We start from the raw sequence: 20689 nt of genomic DNA on the forward strand, positions 1-20689 counted from the left end.
ACCCAGATTCCAGCATCCATGTGAGACTGCCTTTATTACAAATGTTACAGATGATGACTTGGAGGGAGTCCCGTCAGTGCAATCACTAGTTAAGAGGATGGTCATCCTTTGGGGCCACAGGCGTGTTGCTAACCTCCACTTTTCTTCCTGATTTGCTTTGTTTTCCGGGGTTTGAGGATGGTATAGTTTGCATATGCTGTATACTGATCGGACAGGAAGGGGACATAGAATGCCCGCAGCAACCTCGAAGATCTGAAAAACAAGAAAGCAAAAAGAAAAAGACAAGACAGAATTTCATCACTTGAGAGAATTTACCAGCAGTGTTGAAAATGGTGAATGGAAGTTACCTAAGTGCAGTAGTGATCATATTCTATGTATGTAGCACAGAAAAATCTGTCATTTAACTCTAGATCATGAAAACAGATTTAATCAAGACCAAGTACCTTGTCTCCAACACCAAAAAGATGGTGTCCCTAATAAGCTACAGGGTTTCCTGCAGAATAGCTCTAGGCCTTCATTTTGCATAGAATATTGCCATAGAAAAGTTCCAGGTCAATCAAAGGACTGCTATTACTAGAATAAATTCTTAATACCCAAGCGGTTTCTGTATCTAAGAGACTGTAGAGATGCCAAGTGCTCCAATGATCCTGATTCCAGTTCTAAGTTTCCTAGGAGAGGCAAAGAAAGCCATGTCCTGGGCTTCCTGTGCAGCGTTCCAGCAATGCCTAAATCAGAGGGAGAGCGTATACACACAAGCTCATGTCTCTGGCAGGTGATAATATACACACTTGTTACCAAAATACACAAACAGTGGAAAACCCGAATTTCTCATGAGTCTCTGAAGAATGTGGAAAATGCCTCCCATGTACTGAACACTCGGTATTGGACAAGCACTGGAAAAAGTACTCACACTTTTAAAAACCCTATTTAATTCACCCAATAACCCCATCAGGAAAGTGCTGTTATTATCCCTACTTCTTTATACATGGGCACCTGAGGCTGCCACAGATGAAGTAACTTGCTCAGGGTCACACGGTGAACCATAGAGCCCTCATTCAAACCCGGATTTGATTCCAGATTCTGCACTCGGTAACCTGCGCTCTTGATCTGCACCACGGTTTATCCTGCATCCCAGACACAGGCTAACCGAATTCATCACTTCCTAGAAAATGTGGCAGCGAGAATCTGGAATTCTATATGAAGTCTTACTTCTTGACTATGCTTTCTGAGTCTGAAAAATCAAAAGTTGGCCCAGTTACTGCCACCCTAAATGAGGGAGCTGAAGAGTGTTCTGCTGCCAGTCCTCTTCCAGACTCTAAACTTGTAAATGTCATGTCAATGTGGCATTTGTCCTGGCAGCCTCCCTCTGGCTTTGGCAGGCTCCCACAGTGCCTGCACACAATGATATCGTGCTTGGCATACACACCTCTTCGATTCTCCCCAAATGGGACGCTGGCAGTGCGCTGTGCTCAACAGAGATGCACTTTACTTCAACAGCTAACAGCTCAAGGGCTTTGATAGAAAAGAGGCTTAGAAGAGACTCCTGAGATAAAGCAGGCCTGCCAACAAAATGAACAGGAGGAGGAAGCACACACCTCCGTCAAAGAGAAGTTAGTTTATCCTTTCTGTCCATGCTGCACAGAGAAGGGGTAGGTCAGAACAGAGAATGGTAAGCCACAGGAAACTCCTGCAAGCTTCAGTGTAGTAAAGAGAGGCTGAGACTAATTCAGTGTCATTTCCATTCCTGTGGACTCTGTAGTCAAAGCCTCGTTAACACGGTCAGTTCAGCCCTTCAGGCGGCTCCAGCAGAACATCGGGTCTGCTAGGTCCAATCTGAGTGTTTCATTTCTTTTTTTAACAATTCCTTACTATTTGGGAAGACTTATTTCATAATGTTATTTGCTGCAGAATCTTAAAAACAAAGAGAAATTCTCCTTATTTTTAAAAATAGAATAAAACTCATTCTATCTTATAATTACCATATGGATCTACTGCCACCTTTTATAATTTGAAGCTGTATTATGGGATCTTGTGGTTTTATTAATTTTGTTTCCTGTATCTCAGATTAATTACAACTATGCTTTTTAAGAAAACTAAAATAAGACAAAGGAAAATGATGAAATCACCAAAAAGATGATACAAAAGTAATCACTATGGCATTATATCCTGCAATTTTTAATTGCATTGCTCAAATTATTGTATCATCTTCCAATAAGGTATAAAAGAGCTGAGACGCTATCTTTGCAGTCAGCTTTTAACTTTCATTGAGCACGACTGAGAATGCAGGATCTTTAAATTTTCTGTCCATAATGACAATGAGAAGAAAATGGACAGAGGGAGACATTTCACAATTAGTAGATCAGAAATGGGTGCAAAGTGACGAAGAGCAGCATCCCTAGTGTGGACGGTGACACCGATCCTACGTAGAAGGTCAGACTCAGTCTTCAGAGGACTGTAGCCTCTGCAGTATATATGGACGAGTCTTCTCCAACTCAGGAATTGAAGAGTGAGCGATGTATTTCTCAGAACAAAAAGAAAATAAGGTATTTGATTCAGTTAGTCACTGCATGGGGAGGACTTCATCAATGTTTTGCAGCAAGAACCTAGACCACCCCGTTACACTTAAAAAGGGCATAGGACCACATTCCTTCATCTTTTATGAGGTCTGTGGGCCAAATTTTATTCGATATAGTCCCTAAGTGGACAAATGCTGAAGGCAGGTTAGTATACAAAGGTGACTAGAAAGGTATATATGGGGAAGAAATTTAAAAATTCAATGGATCTATCACTTGTTGGTTTATAAATCTAAGAATGAAAATGTCTGAACTGTGGAGCCAAGAAGACAGTTAAATTCTCTTCAACAAAATTATGAGCCACTAAAGGTTTCAAAAAATTCTAGTTTTTCACTTTGATGATGCAAGTGCTAGAACAAGCAGAAGTGATAAGCTAGAATCTACTGGAGATATATTTAAAATCTGGAACCCGTACTTCCAAGATGGATATATTCCAGGTCCATGCCTGACAACTGCATTCACAGGGGTCCATTTCAGGTATCTATGTATCTACGTATATCTATTCCAAACCAGGAGAATATGGAACAAAAATTCACGGTTCCTACATTTAAATTATTAAGATTTCAGATGAAGGGGTTTTTTTTGTTGTTGTTGTTTTACTAAGCTCTTATTCGTATTTTTGTAAGTTACTTATAAAATAACTACAAAATGTAAAAAAATGAAATGTCTGTTGGGCAAGACAGTAAATGGCAATGGAGTATTTTTCTTGGTGTGCTGATAGATCATGCCCAGAAACTCCAGAAGAGATCTTGGGCCATACAGAGGACATCATCAAAAATACTGACTGCCCTGAAATGGAAGAAGGGCCACTATGCATTACTGTTGAAGGAAAAGGTGGGCTGAGACAAAGTTAAAAAGATAAAGGAGATTTGGACAGAGTATGTGCAATAGATACGAAAGGATTAGTAGCAAGAATATACACAACGAAGATAACAAGTGACTCCACACAGGGGAAAATGACAAAGAATATGAACACAGAAAAGAAACACGAATTGCCAATACTAGTGATCTAGTTGGGAAATACAGAATACAAATCATATGGAATGATGACAGAGCAGTCACTAAACACTAAAAGCAAATACCAAAGTTAAAAGCGATAATATGCCCACTCAGAAGAGAGGACAAACACTGAGAGTTACATAGGTATGGAAAAAGCATTTACTGTATCTCATTTCATTTTCTCCATCCAACATTCCAAGATACACTCAAAAGAAAGGCAACTTGCTCTTTCATAACCAAATCTACAGATCTTAGGTTAAGAGCTCTGTCCACTCAGCACCAGCCAGAAAAATGGCCTGAACAAAATCCAAACTCTTTCTCATGGTCTACAAATCCCTAGGAGATCTGGCCCTTGCTTACTTGTCCCTCCTCCCCCTGCACATTGTCCTCCTGCCCACTCCACTCCCACCACACCAGCCTCCTCCCAGGCCCTCCCTACCCCCTCTAGCCTTCACATGCTGTCCCTCCTCTCCCGGGGAAAATGCTTCCACCCTGGCATTTTCAAGTCATCAGGCTTAACGACTGACCCGCCCTGATGCCCCTAAGAATGTATTTATCATTAGAGCTTGGTGTTGGAAAAAACCTTATTAGAAGGTGAAGCTCCTTTTCTCCTGGAGATTCTGCTTGTCGTCTTTAAGAGCATTACCTACCTTTAAAATCTAAAGCAACTAGTATCTTCTAGAAGATAAAATGAGCAGTCAATATGCACACCTCTGGATATGTATGTTGATTCTAATTTTTTTTAATCCAAAAAGCGAGTTGGCTTGAATTCTTCACTTCTAACACTATAGCTGCTGCTCTAAATTTATTTCTTTACCATCAATAGCTTTAATATGTTAAACACAACTGGGGCCTTTAAATTGTGTTATTATTGCTGGAAAAGGGGAACTGAAATTGGTTATTTGCCTTTAGTGAAAGAAAAGGGCAGTGGAGCACTAGAGTAACATAGTCCAGGAAACACTCAGAGACCCGGAAACAAAGATCAGATTGAAATACACATCAGAACAAAACTGAGGTCTATCAAAACTCATAAAACAGTGTCTGTAATAATGTGAAATGCCGAAGTATTGCCCAGGGGAAGCACAGGAAGCATAATTTAGGTAGACGTAAACCGTGTGCCTCGATGATGGAAACTGACTTCCCCTCCCAGTGAGAAAGTCATTTAAGCAATTCAAGGATGAAATCCAGGTGGACAAAGCAATTGCCTGAATAGCATAATTAGCCGACAGCTCAGAATGCTTTTCTAATTCAATTACCAGCCCTATTGATCAGGGCTGGGGAGGGTTCTGCCACAGAGATTTAAATCTGCCCTTGCTGACGTGGATGGAAGACTGCCAGCCAGCCCCTGAGGTCGCCAGTTTAACAGGCACAAATGAAATGCTGGGTCAATTTTTCATGTTAAAAAGAAAACATCCAGGGGTGCCTGCGTGGCTCAGTTGGTTAAGCGTCTGCCTTCGGCTCAGGTCATGATCCAGGAGTCCTGGGATGGAGCCTGGTGGGGAGGGCTCCCTGCTCAGTGGGGAGTCTGCTTCTCCCACTCCTGCTCCCCCTACTTGTGTGCTCTGTCAAATAAATCTAGAAAGAATGAATGAAAGGGAGTGAGGAAGGAAGGAAAGAAGGAATAAAAGAAACACCCTAGTCCTCGGGTTTTCTAATTTTCATTTATCCGTCCAAACATTAATATCCCTGTGAACCTCTAGTCTAAACCCATTGCCAGTTCTTTTTTACTAAAGCTGGTTTCCTGTCTTTCTGTCTCTCTTGCTCTCTTGCACTTAGTTTGTACTCCAGTGACAGACTGTCCACGACCCTCAGCTCAGAAACAGCCTTTCACAAATCTTCAGTTCTGCAGAGAATCTCAGAATCCCCTCAAGACTTAATCTTAGCCATCCTCAACCTACAGTCCCATATCAAGCAACTTAAGAACTGCTTGTACGCATCCAAACTGTGACTGTGCTTTAAGATTCTTTAACAGGGAATGGGGAAAGGACACTAATGTTCAGTAAGTAGAACAGAGATGACATCTATCTCCCTTCCCAACAGGACAGAAGGACACAGGAGTCACATGCTCTATGTTATACGCCACGAGAATGTCAGTCTCTTGAAGAACGAACGAACTTGGTCTAATTGCCGTACCTCCAGTTATTAGGACAGTACCACAGAAAGTGCTCGATAATATTCTCCTATGAAAGAAGAAAGGACCTACCTGACTCTTAAACCAGAGCATCTAGTTTTACCTCCCTTGTTTCCGGCAATATTCATCTTCTACAAGGAAAAGGAATTATCAAAAACAGATATGAAGCTATTTTTTCTCCTCACTTCCCAAACAACTCAGCCCTAAAGACATCCATCTGATGGGTCCAAGGAAAGTAGGAGACTACAGTGTGTGGGGAGGGAGTCCCATGGGATGTTACAGCACAAGTGACATACAGAGGCACCCACAGTGAAAATATTTTTTTAAAGATTTATTTGACAGAGGTCACAAGTAGGCAGAGAGGCAGGCAGAGAGAGAGAGAGAGAGAGAAAGAGAGGAGGAAGTTGGCTCCCCACTGAGCAGAGAGCCCAATGTGGGGCTCCATCCCAAGACCCTGGGATCCTGACCTGAGCCAAAAGCAGAGGCTGTGCTGGCCGGCTGCTGCCAGCAATCCCAGTGCACCGTGGTCCCTGAGGCAGCAAGCCACCTGGGTGGCTGGGTGGTCCACGGGCCGTGGTTGGGGCCACGGTGACAGAGGACAGTGAGGAGCAGCACGAGCTGGAGGCTCTGGAGCCCATCTACCCTAACTCCTTCACAGCAGAGGTCTCTGAGCAAGGGCCAGTCCTGCTCCTGTTCTCTCACCTGCAGTACAGCTGTGCTGTGAGGATGGCACGGGGAAGAGGGGCTTGAGAGGGTCATTAACTGGTATTATCAGAAAATGCACCCAGTTTCACAATTACTCTGACATCTGAGGCTGGAGAAAATGAGGAAACCATCCAGACCACCCTCAAGTTCACTGATACAGTGACAAATACCCAGATGAAGCCGCTCTTTATGAAATATTCCCCCAGGAATATCTACAAGATAATGCTGTCTCAGACATTTTAAAATGATTAGCACTATAGGCAGAAGAAAATCTCGGTAGGGTGAGGATCTTTACTTCAGTGACCGTTGTGCAAGAAAAATTAAATGAAAGCAATCAAATAAAAACTGGAAGAGAAGAAAATAAAAAAGAATAAAAGAAGAAAGAGAAAGCAGCAGCAGAAGCTGAAGAGCGATTACTTCATGCCACTCCTGTTACAAATGCGAATTTCTTAAGTTGAAAAGCCAAGTTTGTTCCAGAACTCTTGGAAATTAAAAAGAAATGAATGAGAGAAGCAGCAGGAAAAAAAATGAATTAAGTGGGAAACAACCATTCGAAACACATCATGATCATGACACACTGGATATGCAGTGTTTGGAGGATGCTGGAAACAATGCGGAGGTAGATGAATTTCTGTTCCCGGAATTTCTGTTCTGTTCCTCTGTCCTCCAGGAAACAGAGGACTTGGAGCTAGAGGATGAGGAAGATGATTCAAACCACAGTCCTGCAGACCCAGAGAGCGATCTAACCAACTAGTCCCCCTTCAGGGAGGCATGGCTGTCACAGCACCTGCGGCTGTACTGAGGTGTTGACTTTTCTTTCCTTTTTTTCTAAGAAAAAATAATTTTCTGGAGAGTATTTTTCTGATAGCTTTTCTCACTGAACTTAATAAACTGACCTCAAAAATTCAAAAACAGAAAACCCCATAGCTAAGATCACACCTGATGATAAGAAACTGAGAGCTTTCCTCTAAGATCTCGAACAAGACAAGGATGCGCACTCTCATCACTTATACTCAACGTAGTACTGGAATCCCAGCCATCGGACAAGAAAGGGACTAACACACATCCAAAATGGTAAGGAAGAAGTAAAACTTTCACTATTTGTAGATGATAGGATACTATACATAGGAAGCCCTAAAGACTCCACCAAAAAACTACTAATCAACAAATTCAGTAAAGTAGCAGGATACAAAATTAATATCCAGAAATTGATAGCATTTCTATACACTAATAGCAAAGTAGCAGAAAGAGAAATTAAGAAAACAAGAGCATTTTCATTTGCACCAAAAATGATGAAATACCCAGGAATAAACTTCATCAAGGAGATGAAAGAACTGTACTCTGAAAACCATAAAACAGTGACCAAAGAGACTCAAGAAGACACAAACAAATGGAAGATAGTCTATGCTCAGGGATTCACTCTTTCCTATTTATTGTGTGTTCTTGCTTCCTTTGTCTATGCTCAGGGATTCAGAAAAGATACTGCTCAAATGTCCATATTACCTAAAGCAATTTACAATTTAAAGCAATCCCTAGCAAAATACTGGCAGCATTTTTTATAGAATTAGGACAAATAATCCTAAAATTTGTATGGTACACAAGGACCCAAAGAGTCAAAGCAATCTTAAGAAAAACAAAGGTAGAGGTATCACAATTCCAGATTTCAAGATATACTACAAAGCTGTAGTAATCAAAACAGTATGGCACTGGCACAAAAACAGACCCACAGATCGAGAGAACAGAATTGAGAACCTAAAAATAAACCCACACCTTATGGTCAATTAATCTTTGACAAAGGAAGCAAGAACACACAATAAATAGGAAAGAGTGTCTTCAACAAATGGTGATGAAAAAACTGCACAGCTACATGCAAAAAGAGGAAGTAGGATCACTTTCTCACACCGCACACAAAAGTAAAACTCAAAATGGATTAAAGATCTAAATCTGGGGTGGTTCAGTGGGTTAAGCCTCTGCCTTCGGCTCAGGTCATGATCTCAGGATCCTGGGATCGAGCCCCACATCAGACTCTCTGCTCAGTGGGGAGACTGCTTCCCCTTCTCTCTCTGCCTGCCTCTCTGCCTACTTGGGATCGCTCTGTCAAATAAATAAAATCTTAAAAAAAAAAAAAAAAAAGATCTAAATCTGAGGGGCATCTGTGTGGCTCAGTCAGTTAAACATCCGACTCTTGATTTTGCCTCAGGTCATGATCTGAGTCCTGAGATAAAGCCTTGCACTGGGCTCCCGGCTCAGCAGGAAGTCTGGGGAGATTCTCGCCTTCTGCCCCTCCCCCAACTTATGCACTCTCCCTCTCTCAAATAATAAATGTATCTCTAAAGAAAAAAAAAGATCTAAATCTGAGACCCGAAGCCATAAAAATCCTATAAGAGAGCACACAGGCAGTAATTTTTCTGACATCAGAGAAACATAGCAACATTTTTCTAGATGTCTCCTCAGGCAAGGGAAACAAAAACCAAAAATAAACTATTAGGACTACCATCAAAATAAAAAGCTCTTGCACAGTGAAGGAAACCATTAATAAAACTAAAGAGCAACCTACTGAATGGGAGAAAATATTTGCAAATGATATATCTGATACAGAGTTTATATTCAAAATATATAAAAAAAAAACCTCATACAACTCAACATCAGAAAACAAACCCTTTAAAAAACAGGCAGAGGTCCTGAACAGACATTTCACAAAGACACATAGCTGGCCAACAGACACGTGAAAAGATGCTCAACATCATTCATCATCAGGGAAATGCAATTCAAAATCACAATGAGATATCACCTCAAACCAGTCAGAATGGCCCAAATCACAAACACAAGGAACAGCAAGTGTTGGCAAGGATGTGGAGAAAAAAGAACCTTTGCGCACCATTGGTGAGAATGCAAACTAGTACAACCACGGTATTGAGGTTCCTCAAAAAATTAAAAACAGAAATATCATATGATTTTGTAATTCCACTACTGGGTATTTACCAAAAGAAAATGAAAACACTAATTCAAAAAAAACATGCACTCCTATGTTTCTTGCAGCATTATTTACAACAGCCAAGATACAGAAGCAGCCCCAGTGCCCATCGACAGATGACTGAAGAAGATGCGGTGGGCATATGTACAATGGAATATGACTCAGCCATAAAAATGAATCTTACAATACACTGGATGGACCCAGAGAGTATAATGCTAAGTGAAATAAATCAGTCAGAGAAAGACAAATACTGCATAATTTCATTCATATGTGGAAGTTAAGAAACAAATCAACAAAGGAAAAGAGAGAGAGAACCCAAAACACAAACTCTCAACTATAGAGAACGAATTGATGGTCATCAGAGGACAGGGAGGAGGGGGATGGGTGAAACAGGTGAAGGGGATTAAGAATGCACGTAACATCACGAGCACTCAGTAATGTATAGAATTATTGAATGACAATCATATTGTGCACCTGAAAGAAATTCAACACTCTATGTTAAATACACTGGAATTAAAGCTAAAACTTACTTTAAAAAAAGATGTGTTATATACACACAATGAATATATTACACAGCCATAAAAAGGGAGGAGACTACATTTTGAGACAACACGAATGGACCCAGAGGATAGTATCCTAAGTGAATAAGTCAGGGTGAGAAAGACAAATACCACATGATTTCATTCATATGTGGAATCTAAAAAAAATAAAACAAATGAATAAACAAAAAATAGAATCAGACCTATAAATATAAAGAACAAATTGAGGGATGTTAGCAGGAGGTCAGTAGGGGATGGGCAAAATGAGTGAAGGGCTGGGAGATGCAGGATTCCAGTCATGGAATAAATAAGTCACGGGAATAAAAGGCACAGCATAAGGAATATGGCCAATGATACTGTAAGAGTGATGTACAGTGACAGATGGCAATTATACTGTGGTCAAAGCAGCATAATGCATAAACTTGAGGAAACACTGTTGTACACCTCAAACTAATGTAACATTGTATGTCAACTATACTTTATTTTTTTTAATATTTATTTATTAATTTATTTGACAGAGAGAGAGATCACAAGGAGGCAGAGAGGCAGGCAGAGAGAGAGGGGGAAGCAGGCTCCCTGCCGAACAGAGAGCCTGACGTGGGGCTCGATCCCAGGACCCTGGGATCATGACCTGAGCCAAAGGCAGAGGCCTTAACCCACTGAGCCACCCAGGTGCCCCTGTCAACTATACTTTAAAAAAAACCTGAAATACAACAAATAACTGATAAATATTTTCTGAGACCTTAGTATGTGCTAGGTGTTAGTAGTGATTCAAGATTTGTGGTTTCTACCCTCAAGGAACTCAGAATAAAGACCTCTGATGACGCCAGCTGCTTGGTCTAAGCTAAAAGGGGGGCCAATCCTACAGACTGTACACGCTCTGCAAACCTGAGTCTCTATAGCACTCAGCACAGATGGTCTGTACACAGCCTCTTCCTAGAGAATTTCAAAACACCGGGAAGCACAGTTTCTGAGCTTCAGAAAAACAAAACCAAAAAAAGGTCTGTTCTTCTTAAAATGTCAGCAGATCTCAATGATTAAGCAGTTGAAGACTGCGGTGAGCAAAATGCCAATGTTTTTTGAAGCCAAATCTAGCCTGGGGTAGCTCTGCCGGATGAAAGGTCCCAGCAAAGTATCTGGGATAAGATTTTTAAAAAGAGGGGGGAAGCCAAAAACTGATAAAGAAACAAAATAGTGAGAATAATGCACCATAAAGAATTACAAAGTTCAGAAACCCTGATCCTGTCTTCCTTACAATTTCTCAGTATTCCCGGCAGAGCTGAAGGAGCTGCAGTACCACCATGACTGCCATGCAGGGAAAAGACAAGGGCACTGCGGTTACTGATTAGGAGGGAGAACTAATTCCACCCGAAGGACATGAACACCATCTGAAGCAAGTCAAACTGTTGGCCTGCAACCAAATACCGCCATAGGGTGTAGACTCCTTTTCCACCTGGGGAGCAAAAAGCTGCAGATGAACGGCCTGCTGGACTATTTTGTGCACCATATGTCTCTTCTGCTAGAAATTTCCTTTAAAAAGGAAAATTTCAAAAATTATCCAATTTGGATGAGGAATGGCATCAAAAGAGCTGTGATGGCTTTAAAACACGTCCGTAATTCTTTGACATTCCTCCCATCAACAAGGAAAATCTACTTCCTCTCCCCTTGAACACGGGCTATTCGAGTGGCTTGCTTTCAATGAACAGAATGAGACATGAGTGAGACACTGTATGCATTCCCAGGCGCGGGCATACAAAAAAAAAAACTTTAGAGCTTTTGAGATACTAGCTTTTGGAAGCCAGCCACCATACTGGGAGGAAGCGTAGGCCACGGGGTGAAGCCACATGGAGGTGTTCTGGCCAACAGCCAGCATGGACTGCTAGACACATGAGGAAGCCTTTGCAAGGCCTCTAGCCCCAACCAGCACCTGACGGCCAATGCACAAACAACTCTGAGCAGCTGAAGAACTGCCTGGCTGAGCCCAGTCAACCACAGAACCATGAGGGAAACAATAAATAATTGCTATTCTTTTGTATTGCTAAGTTTGGAATGACTTGTTACACCACAATAACCAGAACAAAAGTTTCCAACTCAATTGCCCTTTTTTTTTTTAAGATTTTATTTATTTATTTGACAGAAATCACAAGTAGACGGAGAGGCAGGCAGAGAGAGAGAGAGGGAACCCCAATGCGGGACTCGATCCCAGGACCCTGAGATCATGACCTGAGCCGAAGGCAGCGGCTTAACCCACTGAGCCACCCAGGCGCCCCAACCAACTCAATTGCCCTTAACAGTGATTCTCCAGGATCTTCTTCTTCTCTTCCAGAAATAAATAACCCTGCTTATGCTGGAGTTAGAGGCTGGGGGCACAATGGCTGCCACCAACCAGACCACCACATAGGACCAAAATGGATACAGGTGCCACAGACTCTTTAGGCCTCACAGCTGCTGGATTCACTTCTTCTTGGAAGCTAAAAGAAGAGTCTGTTAAGGGCGCCTGGGTGGCTCAGTGGTTAAGCCGCTGCCTTCGGCTCAGGTCATGATCTCAGGGTCCTGGGATCGAGTCCCGCATCGGGCTCTCTGCTTGGCAGGGAGCCTGCTTCCTCCTCTCTCTCTCTGCCTGCCTCTCTACCTACTTGTGATTTCTCTCTGTCAAATAAATAAATAAAATCTTTAAAAAAAAAAAAAAAAAAAAAAAAAAAGAGTCTGTTAAAAATTAAAAAATAAAAATCTCCATGACAGGTAAAGCTTAGTGGCCACTGAGAATCTTGTGCTGGGCATTGAAAGAACACAGGGGCAGATGCCGTCCGCACAGTCCCATCTTGCTGTTGTCCAGGCCCTCTGACTGCAGGAGGCCCCTCTCCTGCCATGCCAGCTGAAGGTGTGAACTTTTAACTCCTTCGTTGCATCTACTTTTCACCTGTAACTATAAATTTGCAGGGCTTTGAAATCCTGCCCTATGTAAGGCGCCTCACATTATCTCAAGCCCCTCATCAGGCAAGCCTAAAATTCAGTTAGAGGCAGCTTATATGTCCAAAATAAGAAAGAAGGAAATCTCACAATCCAAAAACCAAAGGTAAAGCAAAGCAAGCCAGACAAAAGGGACCTGTGCGGAGGGAGGAAGGCGTGGACGGTGAGCAGCTGTGTGAAGCAGGGGCAGGGCCTCCCAACTGGATTCCAAAGCTACAAACAGGCCCTGGTCTCAGGAGGCCAACTCCAAGGTCTTGGAGAGGCACTTCCCACCAGATTCCTATGGCCCAGCATTCTCCCCACACTTAGGAAGGAACCCACCCCTGAGCCAGCAACTCACGGCAACGCTCCCCTTTCACTCCTCTCTGGGGAATCGCAGAGTAGGTATTATATCCACCCACGTGCCAAGCTATTTTATACAAGCAGCAATTATATCATGCTTCAGAGAAAGAAAAAAATTCCTCTCTTACTTTAGAAAGTATGTAATATGAGGCGGCCATAGGGTAACAAATGTGTCTGCTTTAAAAAGTGATATTGAGGGGCGCCTGGGTGGCTTAGTGGGTTAAGCCGCTGCCTTCGGCTCAGGTCATGATCTCAGGGTCCTGGGATCGAGTCCTGCATCGGGCTCTCTGCTCGGCAGAGAGCCTGCTTCCCTCTCTCTCTCTCTGGCTGCCTCTCCGTCTACTTGTGATTTCTCTCTGTCAAATTAATAAATAAAATCTTTAAAAAAAAAAGTGATATTGATAACTAGTTTAGACCCCATGTCCTGGGAGTCAGAGAAAGCTTTACAAAATTAGCCAGACATCAACATGGCAAACTCAGGGAAAGAAAGGCACAGCTTTGGCACCAGTTGTGTGCAAGGGGAGACCAGAACATGGGTAAGAACTTCTGCCTGGGTCCTGTTTCAGGCAGGGGTCTCTAGGCCTCTCATAATACAGAGAAGCAGCCTATGGGAAATGAACAAATGGACTTCTGAGTGGCCATTCACCTAATTGGGCTAACGATATTCAGCCCTATTTATGGAGTCATGCTCCATTAGCCCAACAGGAAAGGCCTTGCTTGTCTTCCAACAATTTCAACAGAAAACAAGCCTCTTCCTGTATTCACAGATATTCAGAATTCCTAAATTTGTCCCAGTCACAATTATTGACTAATAAAGATCATTACTGGTTTTTTTTAAGATTTTATTTATTTATTTGACAGGCAGAGGTCACAGGTAGGCAGAGATGCAGGCAGAGAAGCAGGCTCCCTGCTGAGCAGAGAGCCCGATGCGGGGCTCGATCCCAGGACTCTGAGATCACGACCTGAGCCAAAGGCAGAGGCTTTAACCCACTGAGCCACCCAGGTGCCCTGATCATTACTGTTCTAATCATCTTTGGGCTGCTTTCCCCTGGAGCTGAGTCTGCACATAGGATATTTCTATGTGCCAATATGGTCTTCAAATTATCCAGGTTCCTTCCCTCTCAGAAGGCTAAGACTGAGCCTAGATTACAATACCAAGGAATGTCAGCATATTAAATCAAGTAAGCAAGCTATGGGCAAATCCACACATCGGCACAGACTGCTGGGCAAAGCAACCATCCATTCTCCACTCCTCCCCACTGCTTTTTGAGCAAGCCCCTGTATTCTGGTCATGCTGAAGCAGGGTGACCACACATCTTGATTTGCCCAGGACAGGGCTCCTTTTATTTTCAAAAGCATTTTGATTTTTGGATGATCACTTATAGATCACTTTACCTAAAAGCCAACTTAAGCGAATGAAATAAGTAAATTAAGTTCTTCTTGACTAACCCTCAGCCGCTCCATTCAAAGAGCTTCTTTTTATGTTCCCACTTGGGCTCATGACGTCCTCTCCTTGAACTATCTAGACGATTCTGCTGTCTCTACCACAGGTACGAATCCGCCCTTTCCTCTACACCTCAACTCAGCAGCCAGGTCCTTCAGGAAGCTTCTCAGCATACCCTGACCACCACAGATCTCCCCTTTCTTGAAAGTTCTAGCACATAAACCGGCACTTCCTGTAGTCTTAATATTTTCAAGTCGTTTTTTGCATGTGTAACTACACAAGCTGTAAGTTATTTAAGGGCAAAATCTGTGTCTCATTACTTCTTTTACATCCCTTAAAAAATCCAGCTCTGTGACAAGGACGTAATATCTTCTGATTTTCAAACCTGCCTAACCAGCTGGCTCCGAGCTCTAAGATGCAGGTGCCTCCTGCTGCTGACTCCCTTCTCCCACAGCACCCTGGAATTTTCCTTTAAAGCACCCAAGGCAGGTTGTAATTATATATTGATTTGTGGGCTTATTGTTTAACGCCCAGGTCTGAGAGGACAAGGAATTTGCACGTATTGCTCATCACTATATACCTAGGATCCCCCGCAGTGCCTGGTGGTGTTCAAAAAAAATCTGCTGATTGGATGCATGTCAGATGGATAGACAGATAATGGAATAAAGAAAAAGATCATCTCTCAAAGTGAACCCTCAAAGTTTTAGGGCCTGAAACCTTTGAGAAACTAATTGGCTCCCATTTCTAAAAGAGCATGTGGTGGTATGTCACAGGCTTATTAAAACCTTCCCCTTTCCTCAGGAGGAGCTAGAGAGTAACTAGGTCTGCAGCCCCATCCAGTCTAGGGTCTAAGACATGAGTGACCATCTCGTGCAGATGGTGCCATATTTCTCCCTGTTACAGAAATTGCTCAAGTAGAAACACCAGGGTCTCAAGAAGACAGAGGAAATGTAACAACCCCAGGAAAAGGGCTGGAAGGCATCCCAGGATCAAGCTCCCAAGAGCATTTCATGAACCACCTCAGAGCAGTCTCCCTGAGGCACACAGGCTCTCAAAGGACAGCCCAACTCAATCATCCCAAGTCAGCAACATGAGACGTCACGGTGCTGACGGTTATAAACTGCTGTGGCAAGACTGGGCTGTGAGGGGCGCCTGGGTGGCTCAGTGGGTTGAGGCCTCTGCCTTCCGCTCAGGTCATGATCTCGGGGTCCTGGGATCAAGCCCCACATCGGGCTCTCTGCTCAGCAGGGAGCCTGTTTACCACCCCCCACCACCTGCCTCTCTGCCTACTTGTGATCTCTGTCTGTTAAATAAATAAAAATAAAATCTTTTAAAAAAAAAAAAAAGACTGGGCTGTGAGATCCCACTGTTCTTTCAGTGACATCAATATATACCAGGAAATGCCGAGTAAGAAAAAGAAACACAGCATAATTTTGGACCCCGAGGCTGCGTGCTAATTAATTGAAAAGCCTGAGATTTATACAATGCTTAAGAATTTAAAAACATCTTCATATTTCCACTCTCATTTAGTCCTTACAACATTCTCATGAAAGAGATAAAATATTACCATCTCTGTTCTAGTGTAAATTCAGTAAATCTGGGAATCAGGAACAACCAGCAAGGCGCGTCTTCTGACCCCTTACTCTCTTCTATGTACTCTGTACACCTTCAAGTGAACTGTACCTTTCCAGTTCTTAAACCAACATATTTTTTTTTTCTTTCCCAGCCTATGGTCATGAAAAGAATGCCAATTTATGGGAAATGAGTAAAATTTATGGGAAGTGAAAAACCTCTGAAGGCACTACCCTCCCTTCCTCCCCCTGCACCAGAGGTGTGCGGAGCCGGTGCAGGGGAAACGAAGCAGCAGCAGCGACAAACAGGACATACGATGAGTTAGGTTTGGGGTCGGTGGCTCCACCGAGTTCTGCTCAAACTTGGAAACGCTTCTGTTCAGGGACCATCCCTGCCAGAGAAAGCAATCCCCAACACTTCTGATAGAGCACAGGAGACTACTAAAAGCTTGCTGCTACAGGCCACTGTGCAAGCTTTGGGATTCTGGGTGAATTTTGGCCTAATCTTCCTTACACCCCGCATCTCGTAAGTCTATCCCTGCTCTGCAGTTGAGCTCACTCCCCCTCGCTGCCTCTCATCTAGCCAACCAGAATCATTTCCTGACTTCTTCCTAGGCCTCCAACGTTCCCTCCTTTCAGTGCACCTCCCACACGATCACCAATGCAATCTCAGATGTCACCCCCTCTTGGGATCTTCCTGGGACCCTCCTACCCCAGTCCCGTGGAACTGCCACACCCCTCCTATGCTTCAGTGGCACTTCTCTGATGGTGTTTCTCGCCAGGTTTACCATAAACTCCCCAAGGCAGCAGTCTTGTCTGCACACAGTCTGAAGTCTTAAAGGTAGAAGATATTCGATACATGTTGATCAAATTGAGCCCATTATGCTTTATTTCTGTCTATAACATCCAGCCTATTAGGAGCGCTGAGGAGCCTGAACGCAGAGGAGCCACCACACCTGTGTGGCATACCAGGGGCTCCGGTCACCCTCGACTCACCACGAGGCAGGTGGGAAGGTGACCAAAACCTTTGGCTCCTTCGTCAAGAGCTTTCAAATTCTCACATGGGAAGTGTCCAAGCACGCTGCTTTGCCTTGTCCCAAAGGCTCTCCGTTTATGGGCACCAGCTGCGGTTCTAGGGAGCCACCAGAAGGGGAAATAGGGACATGGGCAGCTCCTCTCATGTCAGCCCTTCAAAACCAAAAGGGGAAAAAAAGTCACCTGAAAACTACTCCCCTGCCTCACCTGCTATTAACAGAGTTTTTTCTGTAGCCAGTGGACTGCTGGTCAGTATTTGTGAGCCACTCAGTTTCCCTTCGCTAACAGGAAGGTTGCTTGGGGTCTGTAGTCCCTCAGAGCTGGAGATCTTCCCAGGGGCAGACCTCCTGTTCTCAGAGTTTTCTCAACTCAGAATAGAAGGCCCAGGAGCGACCTACCCCAAGTACCACATCAAGTAACAATAATGAAGACCACGTGTGGTGCAGAGAGCTTCCCAACATCACTGCGGCTTCCCCCTTCAGCTCTCTATTACTGGTCCAATCTGACCACGTGTGAGTATCAATCCATGATCCCACCACCTCTCTCATGGCCCTCCACTCCCTCAGAACCCCCAACCCTCCTCATCCAGCTTACAGCCATGACCACTCTCCTCCATAAACTCAACTCCCTTGTCCCCTTCTTGCTTTGTTGAACTTTCTTGGCCTAAACCCAACTTGCACACAAAAGGGTGCATCAATGTTCACAGCAGCATTATTTACAATACCTGAAAAGTAGAGATAACCCAAGAATCCATGAACTGGGGAAGAGGTACACAAAATGCTTATATCCATATGAAAGAATAGTATTCGACAACAAAAAAGGACACCAACTGATACATGCTATAACATGAACGAACCACCAAAACATGCGAAGCGAAAGAATCCAGTTACAGAAGTCCATGTATTACATAATTCCACTTACATACATACAACTGGCAAACTTAATAATTATTAAATTGTACACTTAAAATGGATGGATTTTATGGTATGTAAATTATACTTCCATGAATTTGTTTTAAAAAACTAAAAAAAAAAAAAACCCTCTGGTTAAATTCACCTGTTCTGTGATTCAGCACTGTGGCTCTCTCTACAGCTGGAGAAGAAGAAAGCAACCACACTGGCCCCACTGAAAACTCAGGTGGGTTCTTGATCTTGTTTTCTAATTATACTGTTTGTTGAGCTTCTTTGTTTCCTATTCGCCAACCTCATCCCCATATAGTCCCTTCTCATCTGATACTCCTAACTTCCTGCTTCACCGAGAAAACAGGACAGAGAAACTCCAGACTCCCATTATCACACCGACCTGCTGCCGGTTCCTATTCTGCTCTCTCTAGCAGGTACACGTGACTATTTAAATTAAGATTAAATAAAATTAAAAATTCAGTTCCTCATGCAGTCGTCACATTTCAAATGTTTAAAAGCTACATGCAGCTCCTGGCTCCTATACTGGCTGGTACAGACACAGAACCTCTCCTTCACTGCAGAGAGATGATCTACCTACCTCCCATCTGTCCAAAACATTTCCGCTATTTACAGGTATGTCTCCTCTCTCCCACCTTAAAGGCACTGCTCCCACAATTCCTTCCTTTCTCCTACATGGTCACTTTTCAGCTAAGAGATCATTTCCATTGGCATACAAATATGATCGCTACTGAAATAGGTAATAGATAATGGCATTCTCAACAGAAACACAAATAACAAATATGTGATATGATAAAGGTGTTAGCTGATGCTACTGTCACAATCCTATGGCAATACATTTAAACATGTGTACACCTGAAACTTACAAAATGCATATGGTAATTTTTTAAAAAGATAATGGTGAGGATTACACAACACTGTAAATATAATTAATGCCACTGAATTATACACTTAAAATAGGTAAAATGGCAAATTTTTAAAGATTTCTTAGAGAGAGAGAGAGAGCAAGTGAGAGAGTGTGCACACAAGCAGCGGGAGCGGGGCGGGGAGAAGGAGACTCCCCACCAAGCAGGGAGCCCCACGTGGGGCTCAATCCCAGGACCCTAGGATCATGACCCAAGCCAAAAACAGACACTTAACTGACTGAGCCGCCCAGGTGCCCCTAAAATGGCAAATTCCATGTTTCATATATATACATATATATATATATATATATATACACACACACATACATACACACATATATATGTATGTATATTGTATATATACTGCCACAATTAAAAAAAGATTTAAGGACAAAATCATCTCTCATCATCACTTTTCCTACAGTACCACCCACTACCAGCTATGGCCCTATTTCTCTGCTTTCCTCTGCTTCTCTTACTTCTCTATTTCACCATCTTCAATTCTACTCTTGCTCTCATCCTCCTCCTCTTTCAAGTCACCACGCCTCTACCACTCCACCAAAACTGCTTTAATCAGCTGCCTAACCCAATGAACAGTTGTTCTTATTCAACTTTATCAGCAGCTTCTGAGCACTCTCTCCTCCTTAAAACACCTTCTTCCCGGCTTCTGAGTCCCAGACCTGCCTCTCAGGACCTGGTCCTTTAGCTTTTCTTTTTCTGCAACTCTGCCCACCAGGCCTCCCTGGACTTCTACCCACAAATCACCTGACTCCTCCAACTCAACCCCATTACTCCTTCACCTGAAGGCCTTGACTTTCCTCTTGTCATTACTTCTCAGGCCCTTCTGAAGAGCCAGAAAAGCCCTCGTCTATTTGGTCCCTCTATTTTTTTTTTAAGATTTTTATTTATTTATTTGACAGACAGAGATCACAAGCAGGCAGAGAGGCAGGCAGAGAGAGAGGGGGAAGCAGGCTCCCCGCTGAGCGGAGAGCCCGATGTGGGGCTCGATCCCAGGACCCTGAGGTCATACCCTGAGCTGAAGGCAGAGGCTTAACCCACTGAGCCACCCAGGCGCCCCGTATTTGGTCCCTCTATTTAAGATCAAGTAAGGCCTACCCCTTCCTTGACTGAGCCTTGACCCTAAAAATAATGGATATGAACTTCTAGCTCGTTAAAGGACATAGACAATCTTCCTAACAGTGTTATAATACTCTCAGGAAGATAGCTGAAGTTGATTGCCAAAAGTCATCCATGTCAAACACGTATTTGCATTGTCTCCAGTGGATCTGTTTTAGTTAGGTTCTTTTATTTGAATGATACCTGAATAAATTTTGCATTCAGTGCCTAGAAAAGGAGAGCACTCTTTTAGATTTCTCAGGAAGCTGGACAAGAATAGAAGATGTGTTTGGGCCCATATACAAAGGAAATGATGGCTATTACAGTCAGCCCAAGACTGGAAGTTATTCGATCAAGATTCTAATTTTCGCTCTATTATTCAATCTTTAAAAGGATACATTGTATAACATGGATGAACCTTGAAAACATGATGCTAAGTGAAAGAAGCCAACCACAAAAGACCAC

The 20689-nt window shown here is 43.1% G+C and overlaps 1 protein-coding gene across 2 annotated transcripts in view; it reads right to left on the minus strand.

Moving 5' to 3' along the window:
- Positions 1–20689, minus strand: part of ALG9 (ALG9 alpha-1,2-mannosyltransferase) — a 96081-nt gene that overhangs the window by 3450 nt on the left and 71942 nt on the right. For both annotated transcript variants that reach the window (XM_082684294.1, XM_082684295.1), the window contains exon 15: positions 134–252. In XM_082684294.1, coding sequence (XP_082540420.1) covers positions 134–252 — 119 coding nt within the window. The remainder of the gene's footprint in view (positions 1–133; positions 253–20689) is intronic.

Source organism: Mustela nivalis (assembly GCF_964662115.1).
Source record: "Mustela nivalis genome assembly, chromosome: 9".
NCBI classification, from domain to species: Eukaryota; Metazoa; Chordata; class Mammalia; order Carnivora; family Mustelidae; genus Mustela; species Mustela nivalis.